At 56.1% G+C, this 22,556-nt stretch overlaps 1 protein-coding gene and 1 long non-coding RNA gene across 18 annotated transcripts in view; one reads left to right on the plus strand and one right to left on the minus strand.

Moving 5' to 3' along the window:
* Nucleotides 1–3,509, plus strand: part of LOC135280372 (protocadherin gamma-C5-like) — a 281,155-nt gene extending 277,646 nt beyond the window's left edge. For 16 of the 17 annotated variants that reach the window (XM_064388199.1, XM_064388196.1, XM_064388197.1 and 13 more), the window contains exon 4: nucleotides 1,143–3,509. In XM_064388199.1, the coding sequence (XP_064244269.1) occupies nucleotides 1,143–1,369 (227 nt within the window). In that variant the 3' untranslated portion in view covers nucleotides 1,370–3,509. The remainder of the gene's footprint in view (nucleotides 1–1,142) is intronic. The other variant, XM_064388192.1, reaches the window with a different exon arrangement.
* Nucleotides 3,510–13,661: 10,152 nt separating this feature from the next.
* LOC135280115 (uncharacterized) lies at nucleotides 13,662–18,413 on the minus strand. The gene is made up of 3 exons (XR_010347176.1): nucleotides 18,049–18,413; nucleotides 14,206–14,342; nucleotides 13,662–13,812 (listed from the first exon to the last, which is right to left on the minus strand). It is a non-coding gene; the product is annotated as an uncharacterized LOC135280115 (long non-coding RNA).
* Between the last annotated feature and the right edge of the window lie 4,143 nt (nucleotides 18,414–22,556).

Consider the following 22,556-nt stretch of genomic DNA (forward strand, 5'->3'; position numbering starts at 1 on the left):
TTTCAGCCTCGCTGTGTTTTCCTCCCTGCCCGCTCCAACCGAGCAGCTGCAACTTCTCAAACTGCAGTTGCTTCATCCTTCCGACCCCTGCAAAGGGAATGTGTACACAGCCATATTTCAGGGGATGGTGGGATGCGATCCAGCTTTTTGTCCAGCTTTCTGGCTGGCTTAGCCACCTCCATCTGCTTAGGGGAAAGCAAAGGCAGCACAGAGGCGTGCACAGAGCTGGTCTGGAGTGAGGAGAAACACGAGGGGACCCAGCCCACCATCTCTGCTCGTTATTTTTCTTTGTTCCCGCAATCTCTCTGCCTCTGGAAGGAGGGAGCAGCACCCCTGGGCTCTGCCTTGGGCTCTCTGGGTGCCCTTGCTGGGTGTCTCCATCCTTCAGGAGAGCCTGGCCCCAGCCATGGGCATGAGGCGCTAAAGATGGGAGACACAGTGTCTCAGACAAAGGCTGAATTTCAGCAAATCATTTCTGAGCAGGGCTGTGCAAGGATCGCCCCCTGAGCCGTGCACAGGCAGCTGCACTGGAGCAGATCGTGCAGCAGCTCATGGCAACAGCATCACTCGAGCCCTGCCATCCCCCCTGCCCGTTCTCCCCCTGCCTCCGTGCATCCCCCATCTCCATCTGGTCTCCAGCATCCCGGGGGGCCCTGCGCCCCTCCCCGCTCCTCGCTCCGTGCTGGAGCTTTGCATAGCGACAGGAATGAATTCGCCTTCCCCTCCCCCTGCTCCCGGATCTGGACCATCAGACACGCTCTGGCATTGATTTCCTTCGTGCTCGGCTTCCTAGAGCCATTTTGTGGTAGTGCAGGGGAGGGGTTTTCTTTCTCATCTCCCGTGTCCTGCTCCCTGAATAAACCTGGCTGCAGAAAAATACCGCGGGCAGGGTTTTAAATGCGGCGGAAAAATAAATAAATATTGAATTTCCTTTAATGCACCCCTAATGGTGTGACTGCACAATATATTTGTAATGGGCAGTTTCGGGGGGGGTTTGTGCCAGGCCGCCCTGTGGGGAGCTGAAGGGTGATGTTGCTTTGGGTCTGACACCCTGTGGGGCTGCTGGGGCTTGGGGTGGGGGTCTCCAGCTGGCTTTAACATCCTGCCCTTCTCTTTCCCCCCTTCCCCGGCGTTCCCCACAGAAGGTGCCGATGGTAACTCGACCCTGGGCGGCGGCAATGGCACGATGGGGCTGAGCGCTCGCTACGGCCCCCAGTTCACCCTGCAGCACGTCCCCGACTACCGGCAGAACGTCTACATCCCGGGCAGCAATGCCACCCTCACCAACGCCGCCGGCAAGCGCGACGCCAAGAGCGCCGCCCCCGCCGGGGGCAACAAGAAGAAATCCGGGAAGAAGGAGAAGAAGTAGTGAAGAAGAAGAAGGAGACCTTAGAGCTACAGGGCAGCCGGCTCCAGCACTCCCCCAAAACCACAGCCCAGGCCGGAGGACGAATGTGAATTTTTTTTTTTGTGGTGCAAAAGCAGGAAATGCTGCGAATGTATCTCGTCATCATCAGAGCTGAGAGCAGGGGCTCGCTGCTCTCAGGTCTCGTGATGAAAACCAATCCGGAATCTAAACCGAACGCAAACAAGTGCCCTGTGAATAATGTTTTGTACAATCCCTCGGGTATTCGAATATGCAAGGGCAGAAGGTCTTTTGCCATGTCTTTGGATCCAATTTGCTCCCAGGTAGTCCAAGAAAGGCACAAGGCTTGTGCTCGGCTTCGCCCAGTGTAAATAATTTTAATGTGGATCTTTTAATTTATAGCCCTTCGGCTGTTTTTTGGAAAGGAAAAGGAAGTTCTTAGCTTAGAGCCCATGCTCCAGTTCCTTGCTGTTAAATTTTCCATTCGTAAAATTCACCCCCAGCCAATGATAGCGATGGATTTTGGAATTTGGGAGTTGGTAGGGAGTGCTTCAGTTCCTGCTTACCTGTCATCTGAAAAAACAACAAAAAAAAGTGTTTATATTGCATGAGTCAAAGGGAATATGGCAAAGCTGCATCCTAAGCATTTTTAATTTTTTTTTTTTTAAGTGTAACCACTAATGGCCTGAAATATGATAAGGAAAAAGCCCTCCAGCTGTGTGAGAGTCAGGGAATTCCATGAGGAGCACGCCGAGGTGTGCGGCAGCTGCCCCGGCAGTTCTAGGGGTCTCCGAAGAGCAGACACATCTCAGTCCTTCTTTGCAGTAAATATTTATATGTACAGTCGATGTTCTTATGGAATTAAGGCTAAGAGAGCCTCGCTCCCCGCGGCCAGGCCTGGCCGGGTGACCCGGGGACGACGCTTCACTGTCTGCACACGGTGTCTGCATGCACGTCCCTCACCTCACAGCTGCACTGGCGCAGCAGCCCCACGGACCCGCACAGCCCCCGCATGCCCGCGTGGGGTGCCCTGGGAGGGGTGGGAGGGGGTGGGATGGCTCAGGTGGGCTGGGGAAACTCATTATTGCTTCTAGTTCGGGCCCCAAAGGTTGTTTGGGGTGGTCGGGCGGTTCCGGGGGTCTCGCCCAAAGGGGGATCCGCGGAGCTGCCGCTGCATGGCTTTGGTGCAGAGTTGGTGGCTGAGTAAGTGATGGTTGTTTCGGTGGCGTTTGGGGACCAGATCCAGACAAGGGACCCAAGAGCAGGGGGTGACGCTGCGAAATGGGGGGCGGTGATTGGGGCCGTGACACACGGGGCCAGCCCGGAGGAGGAGGCGATGCTCCCGCTGGCTTTGGGCTTTGTACCCTGCGGGGAGAATGGAAGCATGAGGATTAGAGTTTCTCCATGTGCCCATCACCAAAGCACCAGGCCAGCTTCCCATAGCAAAGCAGCTCTGACCCCCGGGAGAGGCAGGTGGGGGCTTTGTGTAGCCAGAGCCAGGAGAGGAGCTGTGGGGTGGCCCGGGAGGGGACACACCGAGTTTCCCAGGGGGGTGTGTGTTGTTTTTTTCCTTTTTTAATCACTAACACGTAACTCACCCGAGCAGATCCAGCCCTTTCAGCCAGGCTCTCCCCACCCCTGCCCCCTCCCCACACCAGGGCAGCAGGAGCATCCCTCGTGTTTCATCGGGATCCAGCCACCTCCGTTGCTGGCTGCACTGGGAGCGGCTCCCACCCTGTCCCCTGCAGCTGCCACCTGCCCCTCCCCTCCCCAAAATGCTGTAGCTGAATCGTAGTCTTTATATTTTCTTTTTAATCTGCAATCTGAGGTAGCGTAGTGAGTGTCGTGTATTTAGTGGCGTGTTATTTTTAATTGCAGTAACTAACTTGTGGACATCAGTATTTTCAATTTTCTCTGTATCTTCTTTCCAAGTGGTCTGTGCTCCGAGTGTGCGTGAAATGAAACACGTTTGCCCTTTCAATGTGTCTAATATTGAATTATACTTATATATTATATATATGCTTATATCCTTCTTATACCCATATAGACCAATGTCGATGTGTTACACGCAAGTTTTATACTCTAATATTTATATTGCTTTTTTTCTTTGGGAAAAAAAAATAATAAAATGGTTTCTTCTGAATGAATGGTATTTATTGTGGTGGGAAAAGGGAGGCACGGGTGGGGTCTGGCCATCCCGGTGCTGCTGACAGGGGGTGGTTCAGCCCCTGCCTGGCTCCAGCAGTGGGGATGCTCTAGGGGCACCCCCAGTCTTGTGCCCCCAGGCCTGCTCTGGTGGCACCCCCATCCTCTGGTCACCCAGGCCTGTGAGTGGAGGGTGGCCTGGCCGTGGATCATGGCTGAGGACACGATGGGGTCGGTAGCTACAGCCCCAAGAGGCTCCAGCTGCCCCTCTTCATCACTGGCAGGGATCTGGTCACTGTTGCCCAGTCCTGGAGGATCTGGAGAACCAGGCCCAGCAGGGATTCCATCACCCTTCCCCATCACCAGCAGGAATCCACTCTCCCTTCTCCAGCCCTGGTCTGATTTGCTGTCCTGATCCCCCCTCTCTGCCCTTGGGGACAGTGGGTGGGAGGGCATTCAGATATTGTCACCGGAGCTCCCTGGCCAAGACAATCCTCCCACCCTCCCCCTGCGGGCCAGCACAGGCTCAGGAAAAACATCCCGTGGCTCAGGATGTCGCAACCCTGGAGGAAAAAATAAGCTGCTGCTGGCCAGATGTGAGGGGGAGGGCGGAGGAAGCGGGGGCAGAGCAGTCCCAGGAGACAGACAGACAGACAGAGCCCAGGACTGGGGGTTGGTTTGTTGGTCCCCTGTTAGCAGCGCTAACAGGAGGCTCCAGGTGTGCAGGACACAGTCCCCATCCCTGTATTCCCATCCGTCCCCACCCTGTGTCTCTGTCCAGCTGTCTGTCCTGTGGCCTCCAGGCTCTGCCCCCCGAATCCCCCCAGTTCTGGCCTTTCCCACAGCGAGCACCCCCAGTGCCCCACAGAGACACCAAACCCCCATCCAGCTGCACACAGACCCCTGAGAATCCCCATGCAGCTCTCAGAGGGACACCCCTCTCCCCAAATTCCCCTGCACCCACAGATCCAGCTCTCCTGGCTCCCCCGTGCCGCGGGGACAGCCCTGGTCACACACGTGAGGGTGTCCTCCTTTGGGACAGGCGGTCCCAGACCGCAGGGGAGGCCAGGGCAGTGCCAGGGCAGGGATTTGCTGCGCTGGGGCTCCTGTGACACCGTGTGCTCTGCCCCCAGCCCCGAGCTGCTGTCCCTCCCTCCGTGCTGGGTCACCTGGGCTGCATCGGGCACAGCTCCGGGGGCATCAATCCCATGGACCTGCAGCTCCCGGGGAGCAGGGCTGAGCACCTCCAGGTGCCACCCGCGGGCTGTCCCCAGCACCTGTCCCAGCCGGGTGGCTTCGTGCCAGGGACCAGGCACCACTGCCCGCCTGGCTGGGGGTGCCGCCGGTGCCCGGAGCTGAGTGCTGAGGGCCGGTGGTGAAGGGAGAGGGGACGGTCCAGCCAGTGGGGCCCCAGCTGGGTGACAGCCACCCACGGGGAGCAAAGATTTGCAGAGCTCCAGGGCTGGGTTTGGCTTGAGGAGCCCTCCCGGTGCCCCTGAGCCCCGTGGTGTCCCCGTGTCCCCGCTGGGGTCTCGGTGTCAGGATGTGTGCTCTGAGGGGCGCCTCGAGTTCCGTTTCATTTCTCTTCTCTCTCGCTGAAATCACCGCAGGGCACGGCGAGAGCCAGGGAGGGGGAGCCGCAAACACAGACCTGGCCAATTAGCGCTGATGAAGGAAAGCCGGTCAGCCGCGCTAATTACCGGGGACAGGCGGGAGCGTGCTCAGCGCAGCGTGGCGAGCCGGGGGAACTCCCGAGCGCAGGCGGTGACACGGGGGAGGCGACAGAAACAGAGCTGGAGTCACAGCCCTGACAAAGGGACACAACGAGCGAGGCAAGACAGAGCCCCCGGGAGGAGCCCGGGACCAGGGACATCGCGGGGACCGTGGCACTGCTCCCGGGAAGGGCGGCTGGGCCTGGGGAAGGGGCTCCTGGGTGCGGGAGGTGTTTCACTGCAGCCATGCTGGGGAGCGAGGGGCGCTGCCGGGGTGGGGCTGGGGGTCACAGCCTCGGAGCCCGCTGCTGGCTGTGGGGGGGAGTGGCTGTGTCCCCTCAGACCAGGGGGGCTCACCAGCGAGTTCCAGATGGGACCCTGTGCCGGGGTATCCATGCTGGGCAGCCCTGAGCATCTTTCCTCTGCCGGGAGGGGCTCAGATCTTCCTCCACCCTGCTGCAGGCACCTCACCTTCCTTCCAGCCCTCCCGCTGCTGCTTCTCCCCCTTCTCCATCTCCTTTCCCCACCACTGGGATTAGCTCAGCCCTCTCCCTCCCCTCCCTGTCACTGTCCCAGGTACAGCCGTGGCGTGGGACCAGGGAACCTTCACACCCCGCAGGCAGCAGGGCTGGGAGCTCTCGGGGGTACAGGAGCAGGTCACACAGTGGTGGAGACCCCTTTGTTCCCCTCTGGGGACTGTGCCCAGCTCACCCCCTGCTCCTGGCAGAGCTGGAGCTCTCAGTGCCACAGGTAGTGCTGGTCCCATGTCACCAAGCCCTTGTTAGGAGCAGTTTTGTTGTGTTTTGTGTTTTTGTTTTTTTTTTTTTTTTTTTTTTTCCCGACTGACCTTGAAACCGAAACACAACAGAAAATTAAAAAAGAAAAGAAAATAATAGAGCCAAGGCAGTTTTCCACTGGATCTGAGCTGAGCTGTCACTCGGCCCCAGGGAGGGCTGGGCGTGGAGCTGGACTCTCCATCAGGCTGTGGTCATGGGCTGAGTCCCATCAGCAGCTCCTCCAGTCATGACTTCACCCAGCAAAGCGGGGGGGGGGGGGGGGTGGAAATCACCAAAAAAGCCGAGTTTTCATGCAGCTTTCTCTCACCCCTTCCTTTGGGGTCCCCAAAGGCCCCGGGGAGGTCACTCTGGGTGTGACACTGACACTGGGGGCTGGAGCCTGCTCAGAGCAGAAGACACCCCTGGGAGCTGGTGGCAGCAGGGGCTTCTCCTCCCATAAATGCCTCAAAGGAGGGCAGCCAATGCCATCCAAAAGCGCTTGGAAATCCAAGTATTTGGGATAAAAAACATCCAAAAGGGATCCATGGGGCAGTGGGTGCAAAAGGCCAGGTGAGGAGAGGGGATATCCATAGCAGGGGGTGTGGTGGGAAAGCCCCCCCAGCCCCCCAGGACATTCCCTGGGGTTTTGTTTCCCCTGACACAGCTGGCTCCTCTCACACCCCACATCCCCGGGGGGCGAAGTGAGAGGTGTTTCACCATCCTCCACATCCCCTCCTGCTCCCTACGTCCCCTTCCCGCCGCCGTGATTTATTATTATTTATAACAATAATAAAGCGTGCGTAGATGGAATAAAATTTTCCTTTTGCTGCCTGAAGCCTTGTGACCGCGGGGAAGGAGAGGGCGGAGGGAGGGCCCTGCTGGCCCCTGGCCGCCCCCTTTGGGGCTCGGGGGCTGCCAAAGGCTCATCCATCACGTGCAGGAGCAGGAGCAGCCCTCAGCCCCTCTCCGGAGAAAGTTGGATGTGGTGGGATTTTGCTCCTTTGCAGCCTGTGTGACCTTGGGGTGGCCTCTCCACGGGCTGCTGGGAGAACACTCTGTCTGTCTGTCCTCCCTGTGGGACAGAGCCCTTGTCCCAGCCGTGCTGGTGGCCGGGTGCCCGAGGGGATCAGCCCCAGGGCAGCAGCCGGAGCCTGAGGTCAGGGAGAAGGGAGGGCAGGAGAGCAGCGCCGGGAGGGATGAGGGCAAAGCAGACAAGGATTCTGGGCGCTGCTGTCAGCACACAGAGTGGCTGGCAGGGCTCAGCTCCAAGGGGATGCCCCGGTGTGTGTCCCCTCTCCTGCGCCCCCAGACCCTGCTGGAGCTCGCTGTGGGTGGGACTTGCCCGGGTCACCGAGCTGCTGGTGGCAGAGCCAGCCCTTGTGCCTGGTCCCAGGGTCTGCTGCTGCCCCTGCAGGCAGGAACATCCCTCTGCTCCCCAGAACCCAGGGCTGCCCCTGGAAGCACCGAGCCAGGCTGTAATTCCCCCAGGGATGCCTGCAGCCCCCGTTAACCACAGGGAGTTGGACAAAGGCAGAGCTTTGCAAAACCCCCACCCAAAAAAAGGCCAAGAAAAGCCAAAATGCTCCTCTGGCAAGGTGCAGGGGCTGCCTGTGCCCAGTGCTGCCTGCCTGCCCCTTCTCCTTTGGCACAAACAGCCAGGCCCAGTTTGGGGAGGGGGTTTTTGGCCCCCTCTCCCCATGAATGCTGAGCCAAACCACCCCAAACTTTCCTGGGGCCTCTGGGAGCAGGAAAGGGAACAGATCCAGCCGTGCTGGGGTGTGTTCCTCCCGCGGGGACAGATGTGGGTGACACAGAGCCCAGCACACCCTGCTGGCCAAGCTTCGGGAGCAGAGGCACGTCCTGGGCCCCCACAGGGCTCAGACAGCGGGGCTGGATTTGGGATTTGACCCTCCTGGGTGAGCTCCAGCCTGGCTGCCACAGGGGAGGGAGAGCAGCTGCCTCAGCCAGGGGGTGCAGGAGGAGAAGAGCCCCCCGGGACCCCCCGGCTGCGGAGGGCTTTGGGGGGCAGTGCCCACCCTCGCTCAGTGCCACCTGCACTGCTGGGCCCAGCGTGTGGCTGCTGCCAGGGCTGGGCACCCTGCCAGCCTCCAGACTGGGGGCCCTGAGAGCTGCACGGGGGCTGGGGCTCCCCCAGATAAAGGGAGGAGGAGGTCCTTGTGCTGCAGGGTGACAGAGATGGGACGGGCGCCAGGGAGGGACGGCCAGGCAGGAGCAGAGGGACAGGAAGAGGGAGACAAAGCTGCTTGTGCAGGGAAAGAGGGGAATGGGTGCCAGACAACCCCACCGTCCCCACAGCGGGGTGCAAGAGATAATCCACAGGGGTGCAGGAAGAAAATTTGTTTTGTACCATTAATAACTTCAAAAATATTTTAAACCAGTGGTTTATTTTCATCTCTCCCCCATCTTTTTTACCTCATGTTTTAGCTTGTGCTTTAAAGTGTACTTGTTAGCCCAGCAGTACGTGTAGGGAATTTATAAATCAATGAATATATTGAGGGGGGTGTGGAATAAAAAGATGTGGAGCCTGGAGCTCTACGCAGCACTGGAGGGGGCTGATGTTGTGAGAGACCAGAGTCCTCCCCCGCTGCAGCACCCTGGGGTGATGGGGATGTCCCTGCTGAAGCTCTCCCAGCCCCGGCAGAGATTTGGGTGTCCCCACCCCTGAGGGAGCAGGACCCCCGTGGTCTCTCCCAGCCTGGCTTCCCTCCATCCCCCTGGTCTCTGCAGTCAGGCCCAGTGCCAGCTTTAAACAGTTTTGTTTTTTTTTTTTTTTTTTATCCTGGCTTTTTTTCTCCCCCGTTTTCACAGGACACTGTGGGCCTCCCACTCCTCAATTAGCAACTTGTCATTGACAAGCTCATCAAAGGGCTGCTAAAAAAACCCAAACTGAGATTTGATGCAAACTAGGGCAATAATGAGGTCTCTGTCCTGGATTTTAAATTATCCCAGCAGTCCATGCCTGTGGGGACCCGCTCCTGAAAGCCTCGTGGAGCCAGGCTCCCCCTCACACCTCTGCAGCAGCAGGGTGGCAGAGGGGGCTGGGGAACAGGCAGGGACATTTAGGGACACAGACCAGGCTGGTGGCCACCCTGGTGGCTGGGGGGGGGACAGGGCTGCTCCCCACCTCAGGCAGGGGGTGAAGGAGCCCTGCCTGGGTGGGAGGGGTTGGGTTGTGTTGGTTTTCTACCTTGTGACATCACACACTTCTGATCAAACTCACACCCACAATCCCAGTGCTATTAATCAGTTTCGGAGGCTTTTTCCACGGCCTCAGGTCAAATGCAGTGTTCTCTTGGGGGTCAGAGTGTGTCAGCACAGAAAGTCTGAAATTCTCAGCATCCAGAGCTCCAACAGCGTTGACCCCAAGGAGGGACTGGAGCCCCCTTGGAGCACCCACGGGGACAGCAAAGCAGGGAGCCCTCACCCCAGGGCAGGAGCTCAGCCCGGGCTGGGGGTCCCTGTGCTGCCCTGGGCTCCAAGGACAAACCCCCGTGCCACCAAGGCAGGGCCACGTGGGGGAACATTTGTCCTGCCCAAGTGGCCATCTGGGAGAAGGTGTCCTTGGTGCCAGCAGGGCAGCAGGGAGCTGCAGCCTGGCCCAGTTCTGGCTGCTTTGCCCTCTAAACTCAGCTGGAGGCTGGGCTGGGGCTCCTCGTGTGGCTGCAAGGGCAGGGGGACCCTCTGGGGTCACCAGGAGGGACACTGCTGTCACAGGGCTGTCACACAGGTGTGCACACCCTCGGGGACAAAAAGGCTCCAGTGGAGTGACCAGGGCTGGTTTGTCCCTGGGGATATCCATCATGACCAGTGGCTGGACAGGGAGGGTGGCTCCTGTCCTCCCCACCTCCCACCCACCTGGCCGTCAGCCCTGGGGACATTTGGACAGGGGACAATCCCCCAGAGCCTGTGTCTGGGCTCTGAGACACCACCCCTGGTGTGCCAAGGTGGATTTTTGGGGCAGGGAACAGGATTTCCAGCTTCTCCAGGGATGTGGTGGCACTGCCCAGCCACCACAGCTGCGATGCTGCTCCAGCTCCTCAGCTGCCCCCTCCACCTTGGATGAGCTCCCTGCAGCTCAGTGCCACCAGGCTCTGGCTTCAGCTCTGCACCGTGGAGACAAAAATCACATCTTTGTACCAAAAATCATGTTTTTTGCTCCATTTTTTGTACAGAAAAGCTGTCATGATAACACCGTGCTCTCAGAGCATCCCTTTCCCACAGCTGCAAAGCCATGGAAGAAAGGGAGCTGGTACAAGGAAATACAAACTCCCAGGCAGGGCTCCAGGCTGGCCTGGATTCAGCTCACATGCCCCAGTTTCTCTGTCATTTTGAAGCTTTCCAGGGCACTTGGCAGCTCCTGGCTGCCCTGGCACCCTGGCAGGTGGCACAGCTCCTGGCCCACAAGGAGCCCTCTCACAGCCCAGGTGCTGGGAAGGACTGTTGGGTTAAGCTCTTTTTTGACTTAGGGAGTCAACAACTGAGAGGCATTTAAAAAACTTCTGGTTTTAGTCTTATGTGAAGGACGAAACAATACAGATGTTATAATTATGCCATTACAATCAGAAGTTAACTATATCCTAATTACAATATGTTGTAAACATTTCTTGGCCTATCAGCTTTAGCTGCACCATATTATAAATGCTTTAAACCCAATCTAAAATTACCTCTTTTTGGTCCTACTGTAGTGTATCTTACATAATTCTATTTCTCTAAAATATCCAGTCTTATTTGCAAGGCCACCTTTTGAAACTTGTTTCTAGTTCCATTTCTCTCTCAACAATGTCTGTCCTATTCCATGGCATTTCTAAGTCAGCATTTCTTATCTCAAGGTTTGCATATAGATACTGATTATGTCAAGCTTTCACAATTTTCTACAAATTTATTTCCCACATTTCCCCCCTCTCTTGAACAGAAAAAACTTCTTTGATGGCTTTTTCCATTGATTGTTGAGTACAGTGAAGTACACAAGGCACTATCACTAACATTGTTATAACAATCAGTGCATATAAACTTTCTGTCAAGCTTTGAGAATTTTCTACAAACTCATTTCCTACACAGGACGAGTGCCTCAATTGTCCTACCCACCCTTCTTGAGTCCCTCACCCTTCCTGAAGGGATGGGCAGGGGTCAGACCGTGTGTCCAGGGCTCCATCCCACGCCCCTGCAGCACCAGGGGAGCTGGGCTTCACCCACGTTTGAGTGGGGACTCCCTGGGCTGTGGCCAGAGGCTGAGCCAGAGCAAATCCTGCCCTCCAAACCCAGCATTTCTCTCCCTTTCCCCTTTCCAGCACAGAGCTCCCGTGCAGGAATGCCCCCACCTCCTCCCAAGGGCCCATGCTCCTTCATGCTCTGCTGGATCCGCAGCTCCTGGTGTAGATACATATTATAATATTGGCTTTTTGCAAATATTAAAATGGATTTTATGTGTGTGATGTTTTTAACTTTGTTATAAAGATATAGTTTTTATTTCTGTTGTTCATTAAGCTCAGTGCAATAGCTGATATCAGTGTGCTTTGTTACAGTGCCTGCTGGGATGGGATAACACCCACTGAACTCAGGTGAGCACCTGTACAGCTCTGCCAGCCAGCAGCACTGATGGGATAACACCCACTGAACTCAGGTGAGCTCCTGTACAGCTCTGCCAGCCAGCAGCACTGATGGGATAACACCCACTGAACTCAGGTGAGCTCCTGTACAGCTCTGCCAGCAGCACTGATGGGATAACACCCACTGAACTCAGGTGAGCTCCTGTACAGCTCTGCCAGCCAGCAGCACTGATGGGATAACACCCACTGAACTCAGGTGAGCTCCTGTACAGCTCTGCCAGCCAGCAGCACTGATGGGATAACACCCACTGAACTCAGGTGAGCTCCTGTACAGCTCTGCCAGCAGCACTGATGGGATAACACCCACTGAACTCAGGTGAGCACCTGTACAGCTCTGCCTGCCAGCAGCACTGATGGGATAACACCCACTGAACTCAGGTGAGCACTTGTACAGGTCTGCCAGCCAGCAGCACTGATGGGATAACACCCGCTGAACTCAGGTGAGCTCCTGTACAGCTCTGCCAGCCAGCAGCACTGATGGGATAACACCCACTGAACTCAGGTGAGCTCCTGTACAGCTCTGCCAGCCAGCAGCACTGATGGGATAACACCCACTGAACTCAGGTGAGCACCTGTACAGGTCTGCCAGCAGCACTGATGGGATAACACCCACTGAACTCAGGTGAGCTCCTGTACAGCTCTGCCAGCCAGCAGCACTGATGGGATAACACCCACTGAACTCAGGTGAGCTCCTGTACAGGTCTGCCAGCCAGCAGCACTGATGGGATAACACCCGCTGAACTCAGGTGAGCTCCTGTACAGGTCTGCCAGCCAGCAGCACTGATGGGATAACACCCGCTGAACTCAGGTGAGCTCCTGTACAGCTCTGCCAGCCAGCAGCACTGATGGGATAACACCCACTGAACTCAGGTGAGCTCCTGTACAGGTCTGCCAGCCAGCAGCACTGATGGGATAACACCCACTGAACTCAGGTGAGCTCCTGTACAGGTCTGCCAGCCAGCAGCACTGATGGGATAACACCCACTGAACTCAGGTGAGCTCCTGTACAGCTCTGCCAGCCAGCAGCACTGATGGGATAACACCCACTGAACTCAGGTGAGCTCCTGTACAGCTCTGCCAGCCAGCAGCACTCACCTCTGAAGGCAGTGCGGGCCAGGGCCCAGAGCTGATGTGATCAGAGTGGACTGAAACCACAGCCAGGGAATGTGCATGCTCTAAAAAGGTGGATCAGAGCGGGAGCCAGGCTAAACAGATATTGGAACATGTAAACTAGTTTGGGGAAAACTTTACTCTGCATAAGGGTCTACGAACATGCAAATGGCTGATGTAATTAAATGGCATTTAAGGGCTATCCCCGAAGGTGACTTGGCTGAGTGCTAAGAGGCACCCGGCTGTAACAACCTTTGCCCTGTGGCCCTTGTCCCTCTTGTCCTTTATTAAACTTTGTACACGTTCACGGGAGGGTGGCCGTGTTTTTCCCTCTGGGATGCAGGGACCGCGGAGCTGGGGCGGGCAGTGTGCGCTGTGCCCTGCACAGAGATCCAGCGGGAGGGGACCCGGAGGGGACCCGGAGGGGACCGCTGGCCCTGCCACCTGCCGGCAGGGGCCGCGGGGCTGCCCTGGCACGGGACACGCTGTCCTCGGCTCGCTCGGCTTTTTGTTAGAGCTTCCGACCCGCGGTGTGATAGCGAGCCGCAGGAATGCCCCAAATGCTATGGAAAAATTGAATTATTATTGCTGTTGAGCTCTTACTCAAGCTCGGAGCAATCTGCTCCAGTGGAAGTGTCCCTGCCCATGGTGGGGTTGGCACAAAGGGAGCTGTGAGGTCCCCCCCAGCCCAAACCTTTCTGTGATTCTATGAGAAGTGCATTAAAATTAAAGCGTCAAAGGTTCTGTGTGACCCCAGGAGGGCCCAGTGCTCCCAGCAGCGCTCTGGTGTGCAGAGGTTCCTGCAGGAATGGTGACCCCAGCCATGTCCCCAGACCCTGCTGCCAGCACTGTGCTGGCTCAGCCCCCCTGGGGGGCTCTCCCAGACCAGGGGGTGCCAATGCCTGCTCTCCACGGGCATTCCTGTCACCCTATTTCCTTCTCCACCTTCCCAAGACCCCAGCTCTTACCCGGGCTGGGATCAGCCTGCTGCCTCCTGCAGGGATGTGACAGCAGCCAAGCTCTGTGCCAGCCCCAGATGGTGCTGGGCTGCTCTGGATCCCTCCATTTCCTCAATGCTATAAATATGTTAAATTAGAACAAGAAAATAACTCAAAACACGTAAGGCACAAGCTGGGGCAGAGCTGTTCCCACTGGTAACTCTGCCAGGAGCCAGAACCCTGCAGGACCAAACTTGGGGTGCCTGGCTGTGACCCCAGCTCAGAGTGATGTGCAGGGATGGCTGTGGCTTTGCTCTGTCCCTGCCTTTGTGCCCAGCCTGCTCCACCACCAGGAGCTCCGATGATGTTCCTCCCCTTTGACCCTTCACTGTCAGCAGGGACAGACCCCAATGGGACAGGAGAGCTGAAACAGCACAAACCCTGCCACAAACAGCCCCAAGAGCCAGAGGGAGAACTAGCTACCCTTCACAGCCATGCCCAGGTCCCACAATGAACCTTTATTTTACTTACTGAAGGCTCGTTTGGGTCCAGCAGATTTCTGCCTTTTTGCCAGCAGCTTTCTGCCTTTTCCAGGATCAATTTTTCCTGGAGCAGCTGGCGCTCTCAGGGATGCTCCATTTCTGGTCACCTCAGTGGCTTTGCTGGCTCTGAAAGCAAGGTGAAGGTAAAAACGGGGAGGAGCTGTCCAGGCCAGCTCTGGCACAGACCTTCCCCAGGGGCCACCAGGCCTGGGGACACGGGGAGTGCAGACATTGCCCCCGGGCTCAGTGCCCCATGTTCAGGGCTCAGGCAGCCCCTGTTTCTCCTGTCCTGGGCTGAATTTATGATGCTCGTACCCCCATTGGGCTGTTTAGCCCAGAAATAAGCTTTGCACCTTTAAGGCTGGTCTGAGAGTGAAGGGGGGAAGAAGAAGCCGCAGTTTGTTATCAGACACTGCACTCACTCCTCCACATTCCTGCTCCTGGACTGTGCTGTCTGTGGATGGACAGACTGTGGGACAGAGCTCTCCTTGGTTTTTAGTTAGTCTGACCTCGCTGAGGCAGAGGATTTCCCTGGACCGTGGTTCTTCTTTTTCTTGAAACCGTTCAAACCTGCTCTGGACTGATCACCTGTGGAAACCCAGGGCACAGGGAATATTTCTCTGTCTGCTCTGGGGTGCCCTGAGCCCCAGGGGAGCACTGACCTTGACCCTCATTCATAGAGAAAGTTTCCTACACTTCAAGATAGACTGGAATCCACTAAAGCGTGAAATGGATTATAGAGAATAGTGTGGGTGTGTCACTTGGTGAGAAATCTAGGTTCTGGGATTTTTATTGTGTTGTGGATGGAAGCAGGATGGAGGGCACAGGGTGTTGTCCTGGGTTTCTACTTCATGCTTCTTCTTCCTCCTTCTCCATGGGTTTGGGTGGCATTGTGTAATTGGGCAGAACAGTCTGCATTGGGGCTCTTGGGGATCAGTTACTGGGTTAAAAGGGAAAATAATCCAGGTGTCAGCTCTTAATTGGATAGTTTAGTCTTAAAAGACCTTGTAACAAGGGATTGTTGGCCACTTTGTGCGTTCTGATGAAAAGCTGCCAAACTCACAGTAGTGAGGCTGTTTTACTGGTAAGAAATAATAAACACCTGAGTCCAAACACGAGCTACTGTCTCAAGTGCCTTCAATCCAGACCCAGAGAAACCGATAAACACCCAGAAGAGCACCGGCAGCTCCACCTGTGGCCACTGGGCCTGGCCTGGGCCAGAGGGACTGATAAGAGACTGAGTGAGCTGAGCTGCAGCTCACGGAAAAAAACTTTGAGTTTGTAATCTCTTTTGGAGCGGATAGAGGTTTTATTGTTTATTTTGTTCATTTTTTGTGCCGGTGAGTGCTTTGCCTTTTAAATAAACAGGGTTTTGGGGTTTTTTTTCCACTTTTCTCCAAGGAAATATTTTCCTGAACTGGCTGGGACAGGGGCCGCTTGAATCTGCTTTCCAGAGGAACCCCTTTGGAGGTTCTCTCCCAAATCCACCCTAAACCAGGACACACCCCAATCCCAGAGAGGCCCAGAGCTCTCGATGGGCAGCACTGTGACCCAAACGGGACTGCAGAGCTCCAGAAAACCTCCTTAGCAGGCCATACATCCTGTGTACCTCCTGTGCCTCCCATGCATCCCCTGTGCACCGTGTGCATCCCCGGTGCATTCCTGTGCATTCCCCGTGCCTCCTGTGCGTTCCCTGTACAGCCCATGCATTTTTCTGTGCCTCCCATGCATCCCCTGTGCCTCCTGTGCATTCCCCGTACATCCCCTGTGCACCCCATTCATTCCCTGTACCTCCCACGCATTCCCTGTGCGTTTCCCGTGCATTCCCTGTGCATCCCCTGTGCATCCCGTGCATTTTCTGTGCCTCCCCCGTTCATCCCGTGCATTCGCTGTGCCTGCCCGGTTCAGGCCGGCGCTGTGCCGAGTTTGCTGCCCCAGGCTCTCCCAGGCTGTGCCGGCAGAGGCTCAGAGCCCGCGGCCCCCGCTCCTTGTCCCTCTGAGCCCGGCAGCGCCGCCGCCGCTGGTGCCCCGGTAACCGGAGCCAGACGGGGTTTCTCCCCTTAAGAGCCTTTGCGGCTTAAAGCCTGGGCTCATCCAGCTCGTGACGCCGCGGCAGGAGCCCCGAATTAGAGCAGCTGCCGGTGCCCGGCGGCCCGGGGCACCGGGTGAGTGTGGCACCGGCCCGGGGCACCGGGTGAGTGCGGCACCGGCACCGGGGCTGCCACGGGCACCGGCACCGGGGCTGGCACCGGCACCGCCGCCCGGCCCGCAGGGCGCGGGAGAGGAGTTTTCACCATCGGGAGCAGGCGGCAGAAAGGAGAGGAGATGCTCAGGGACAGCACAGCTGAGTTACTGCAGGAGGGAGGATTTAACTCTTCCAGGGCTGAAAAGCTTCCCGTCCTCCCCAGCTCCTGAGGCATCCCCTCCAAAGGCAGGCACCTGAGACTGCAGGAAGAAGCTGTAGGATTTAAAATCCTTTTGGGGACTGCTAAATAACAACCACAAACCGAGCACCCCTCTCTCACCATCTCCATGCCCTGGGATTGCTTCAGGCTTTAGCTTTTCTATTTTTCAGGTTCTGTGCTGCTTTACTCTGTGGGTCTGGGTTCATATCAGGGGATGGTGAGCTCTCTGCACAGAACAGGGAGACAAAACAATTCCTGCTCCAGCTGGGGACCAAGGACAAATGATCCAAATCTCAGGCCCAAGAGCACAAACAACATGGGCTGAAGAGAGGAAAACAAGAAGGATGGGACTGCAGGGGCTGGAGCTGTAATTGGACAATTAACTCCAATGTGCAAATGGACCAGAGCTGATAAAAGTGTGAGATCCTGTGACCGATTGTGCATTTTGTGACCATTTTGGTTCACCTGGGGTGCAGCCCTGGCTGGGCTCTTGTGCTGCCTGAGGTGGATCCATGGAGGCCTCCCAATAAATCCCTGCTTTATTCTTTAACTCCTCCAGCCTCTGTTCCAGGCCAGCCTGCACAAGGCATCACTGGGGCATCCCTGACAATCCCCTCGTCCCTCCTCGCTGCATTTGCCCCCTCTGCAAACGCAGGAAGGTGGAACTGAGCACAGTGGGCAGGAGATGTCACCTCTGGGTCTGTCCTCAGCCCTAAAGGCAGCAGAGCAGGGGTGCCGTGGCTGTGCACAGCGGGGCTGGGCAGGCGGGGCTGTCACTCGCGGGTCACACACGGACCCTGCCCGGGAGGGACCCACGGCCCCCGACCCGGACATCTCCCACTGCCTCCCCTTCCCAGCTGTCCCCTGCTCACTGTGGGTGTTATTTCGGCTCTGTGTGGGTGCTGCCGCTGGGTCACAGCCCCTGGGCTCTGGCGGCAGCAGGGATGGAGCATTTGGTGAGCGCAGACAACACAGGGAGCATTCAGAGCTGCCAGGCTTTGTGCTGAGCCCCTGGGGCGGCAGGGAGGGGGTGCGGGTGTCCCCCAGCTGCCAGCTGGGCTGGGCAGAGCTGAGCAGGGCTCAAAGGAAGCCGGAGCCTGCTCTCAATGCCCCGCTTGTGCTCCTGCCCTGCACACCCCGCTCTGAGCCAGCAGCCCCTTCTCCCCCCGGGCTTTGCTCTCCCACGCTCCCAATCCCTCTCCCGAGCCCGGCATCTCAGCGACAGCTTCTTGCTGCTCCGAGCAGAGCCATCCTCCTCCCACAGCGCGTCTCTCCCCCCGGCTAACCCCCTTCCCACCGCAGCACGAACCCGGCAGACTGCTCCTTCCCCCTGCCCTCCTCCCCTGCCTCCGCTCCCTGCAGCTCCCTCACGCCCCCACCGACGCTCTCATCTTTCCCTAACAGTGAAATTTCTCACATCCTCCCACCTTTTTATTCCATAAATGTATCCCGTTGCTTTTTTTAACCCGGACAAACCGTAAGGATCTGTGACATCCTGTGCAGGGGAGGGCTGGGAAGTGACAGCTTGGCATTTAAAGCGGCCCCTCCCAGCTTCATTCAGCTCTTCCTTACAACGGGGACACAAACACCTCCGGTTTATCATTTCCTATGCCTCCTCCACGTCCCTTTCCTGAATTAAGCAGCTCCAGGGCTGTCCCACTCCCTTTGCTGCCTCCCTCTGCACCTGATCCGGCTCATGAGGTCCCTCCTCAGGCAGCAGAGCCAGAGCTGCAGGCAGCACAGCGAGATTAAAACAAAGGGGGAAAAAGAAGCCACTGCTGTGGTTGCTTTTCCTTCCTCTCCTTCCTTTCCCAGGGATTTGTCGATCTCAGAGGGGGTTTTTAACTGCTGCAGACACCCCACACATCCATGTTTTGCTCCAGCTGGAAATCGTTGGCTTGGAGCATCCCTCTGTTTGCGGAGTTAAATGGGAAAAGCAGCCAGGGTGGGAAAATCCCTTTAATGTCATAAAATCACAGAATGGTGAAAGGGACCTTAACAATCATTTCATTCCACCCCTTGCCATGGGCAGGGACAATTTCCACCATCCCAGGCTGCTCCAAGCCCTGTCCAGCCTGGCCTTGGGCACTGCCAGGGATCCAGGGGCAGCCACAGCTGCTCTGGGCACCCTGTGCCAGGGCCTGCCCACCCTGCCAGGGAACAATTCCTAATTCCCAATATCCCATCCATCCCTGCCCTCTGGCAGTGGGAGCCATTCCCTGTGTCCTGTCCCTCATCCCTTGTCCCCAGTCCCTCTCCAGCCCTCCTGGAGCCCCTTTAGCCACTGGGGGGGTCTCTAAAATCTCCCTGGACCTTTGTCTTCCCCAGCACTCCCAGCCCCCACAGCATCGTTGTGGCCCCTCTGAGCCACCAAACATCCAGGTGAGGTCCCTGTGCATCCCTTCACAATAAATCTTTTGTTTTTCCCTACTGAAACATTGTCAGAAATATTCCCACTACTGCCAGCCTGCCTGATGTGATTTGTTTCCTGCCTTTTAGCCAGTTCAATACTGGGCTAAAGACATGTAGGAATCTCCCCTCTCCTCCCACAGGAGCTCAGCTTCAAGAGGCCCCTTTGGAAATCCAGGTGGGCTTTATCAGCCTCCCATCAGCAGCAGGACAGGAAAACCCCAGAGTTACTGAGCATTAATAGCATTTTGGCAACGAGTATTTGTGGCTTGGCCAAGGGATTGCTGGGCTGGAACCCCTGCCCAAAGATGCTGCTTTTTATCCCCAGCAGATCTGCTCTGAGGCTGCATGTCGGAGCCCAGGACATCTCTCTGGATGCCCTGGATGTCTCAAAGCCCTGGCAGGGGCTCGGAGACCCTGGCAGGAAGCCAAAGACACCTGGAAATTCGACCTTAATTCATGGAGCAAATTGCCAACCTTATATGAAGAATTACAGGCCACAAAAGTTTAAGTAGCACAGTAGTAGGAATCACGGGGTGAAGGGAAAAACTTTGGAGCACTGTACAGGGGGGTTTTGTATGTTGTACAGGGGGGTTTGAAATTCTGTACATGGGGGTCAGGAGTCCCAAGATGGAGGAATTTGGGCGTGCCCTGTCCTTCTCTCTTCTCCTTGGCATCCATGTTCAGGATGATGTTGGCATGTGTGCATTGGTTCATAGAGAAAGTGCACTTGCCAACAAGGGCAAAAAGTATTGGAAATTAAAGGTAAATATCTACTATGTAGTTTTCGCTATAAAAGAGACAACCACCCCGTGGGCGGGGGAGAGTGCCCTTGGCTGTCTTGCTGATCAGACCTCGGCTGGACAGACAGAAAAACTTTGGAGATAAGGAACAATAAAGTCAACTGAAGACCAAAAAGCAAGAGTCCAGACTCCTTCTTCGAGAGCGCGGCCTGCCCAGAACCACCTTTTCCCGTGCTGGGGCAGAGACCACTGGCAGCCGACCCTGACGGCTGCATGGCTTTGGACAGGACTGACAAAACATTTCAGGAAGACTCAGAAATTTCTGCCTCTACCTACAACATAAAGATTTTTGTCCTAGCATGGTTTTGTCACTGGCAAAGCTGCAACCTGCCCTGGGGTTGGAGAGGAACATCACCAGCTTCTCTCCCACGGAGCAGGGAAGGGGCTGGGCACTGGGGTAATGTGTCTGATGTCTGCCCCAGCGCCTGGTTTGACAAACCAGAGTCCCCCCACATCCGAGCTGGCTCAGCCCCTGCTCTCCCTGGCTGCCTGAGCGGGCAGCGATGGATTTGGGATCGATTTGCTGCCTTTGCTTCCCCGTGTGCAGATGGCAGAGCTGTGACATCGAGGTGACAGGGAAGGACACTGGCTGGGTCTCTGAAACCACAGAGCAGCTCTGAGCCGTGCAGGTGCAGCTCTGGGGGCAGCACAAGCACGGAGCCAGCCCAGGACACTGAGTCCCTGTGTGAGAGCCCTGCCGTGGGAAACTCAGGACTCCTGTACAACTGACCAATGTGATTAATCAGAAGCTGTTTGTTGTTGACATTATGCACTTATTTATACATTCTCACTCTCTGCACACGCTGATCACACATTTTTTAACAGTGCTTTTGTCTTGTCCATGTATTCTGCATGCACCTCTCAGGATATGGGACTGGTCACTTGGGAAGGATGAAACTTTGATGAGAAATTTCACAGAAATGTGTGCTTGGCAGAAAGCTCTCTGAGTGTAAAACCTGAGAATGGAATAGAGAAGTTTTGATATAGAAGAACAATAGATGTGTAAATTGAGAATTGCTGAGCCAGTCTTACTGGACAACTAAGAACGCAAAGGTTAAGTTGAGCTGGAAGGAGGTTTTATGACTAGAGCAAAGGATATGTTGACCACAAACAAAAAGATATTTTTACCAAGCAGAAATAGATCTTAGGAAAAGCAGAAAGATACCACAGGCAAACAAACATGTTGATGTGGCAAGTAGAAAAAAGGTCCAAGAATTTTTCACTGCAAGAAAACTGAAAAACAACTTTAAGCTTAAACTGTAACATACTAACTCATGTGATTGGATAGTGATGACCATAATATGGTAATGATGGTAGTTACAGTGGGCTGCAGGTAATAGTAAAGGTGTTGATTGGTTGTTATGTATTAAGATGCTCGGCAAAGAAAAATATATAATGCAATGTAAGCAAAATAAAATTGTCTTCAGGCTTGCCTATGGCTGTGGCTGTCAGCTGTAGGTGTGGCTCTGTCACCCATGACCTGAGACTGCTGTAACCTCTTGCATACAACAAACAGCATTTGTATACAATAAACACATTTTGAAGAGCTGCCTGCAGTCCCACATCTCTCGTTTCAGGCTCCTACTGGTCACAGTCCAGGTGCTTCACCACTCCCCATGATCCAGTTCTTGTGGTCTTGGAATTTGGTTTCTCAGCTTCTTCTTTCTTATTTTAGCACAGTTTATGTCTTAGTAACCTTGATGGATTCCAGAGGGCCCTGGGAAGATTCTGATAAGAGCCGTTCCAGGTGGGATGGCTGGTGCACACTGCAGCCCGAGCTGTTCAGGAACATCTCTGCACCCTGCCCTGCTCCTCACACCTGCCTCAAAGGGGCTGCAGCTTTTCCCTCTCCCTGACCTCATCCCCCACAGCTCCTTCAAGCACAGCCCCACAGCTTCTCCCCTTCCTCCCCAGACTGGGGATGGAGCTGCTGGTGGCTGGATGGGCTCAGCTGCCTGGGCAGGGTGGGAATGGAGGTGGGAGCTGCCACAGCTCCCACCCTGAGCTCCTCCTGCCTTCCTCGGCAGCCCTGACAGGGGATGGAGAAATGTCCTGACAGCTGAAGGAGAGCCCCACTGGGAGAGCTGCACGGAGCGTCAGACAGGAGGGATTGGGGAGGGGGCTCAGGGAGGCACCGGCTCCAGCAGGATCCCACATGGAGCAACGCCAGACCCAGCACGGGCCTGGCAGCTGTGCCCCACACAGCCCTCCCTCAGTCCCCACAGCGGGATGGGGGCAGGCCTGCAAGGGTGAGGGTTGAGATAAAGGTGGTTTAATAGATAAGGCGGGAGCTGGGCTGCAAACAAAGCAAAATAAGGAATTCATTCATCACTTCCCCTTGGCAGGTGTTCGGTCACTGAGCAGCTGCTGGTGTTTAGCAGCTCACCAGGGTTCAGCCATGACAGGACCACACAGATGCCGCCCTGCCCTGAAATCACCCTCTGAAAAGAGCAGAAAAGGGAAAACCCAAGGGTCAGGAGAAGAAAATCCCATGGGGACAGGCAGAGTTCAGGCTCACGGGCCTGGGACTCCCTGCCCTGGCTCCCACCCCCATGAGTGGAGCCCTTGTGTCCCCTGCAGACAGTGAGACAGGGCCCCTCGTTGTTGCAGCTGTGGAAGGGGAAACCCTCCCCCTCCAAGGGAAGTTGGGTCTGGAATGGCTGTGACAGTGATCAGTGTCCCCTCAGGGGTTTTGACAGTGGGAGAGATTCCTGTGATCCTCT

Source organism: Passer domesticus, chromosome 13 (assembly GCF_036417665.1).
Source record: "Passer domesticus isolate bPasDom1 chromosome 13, bPasDom1.hap1, whole genome shotgun sequence".
Classification (NCBI taxonomy): Eukaryota; Metazoa; Chordata; class Aves; order Passeriformes; family Passeridae; genus Passer; species Passer domesticus.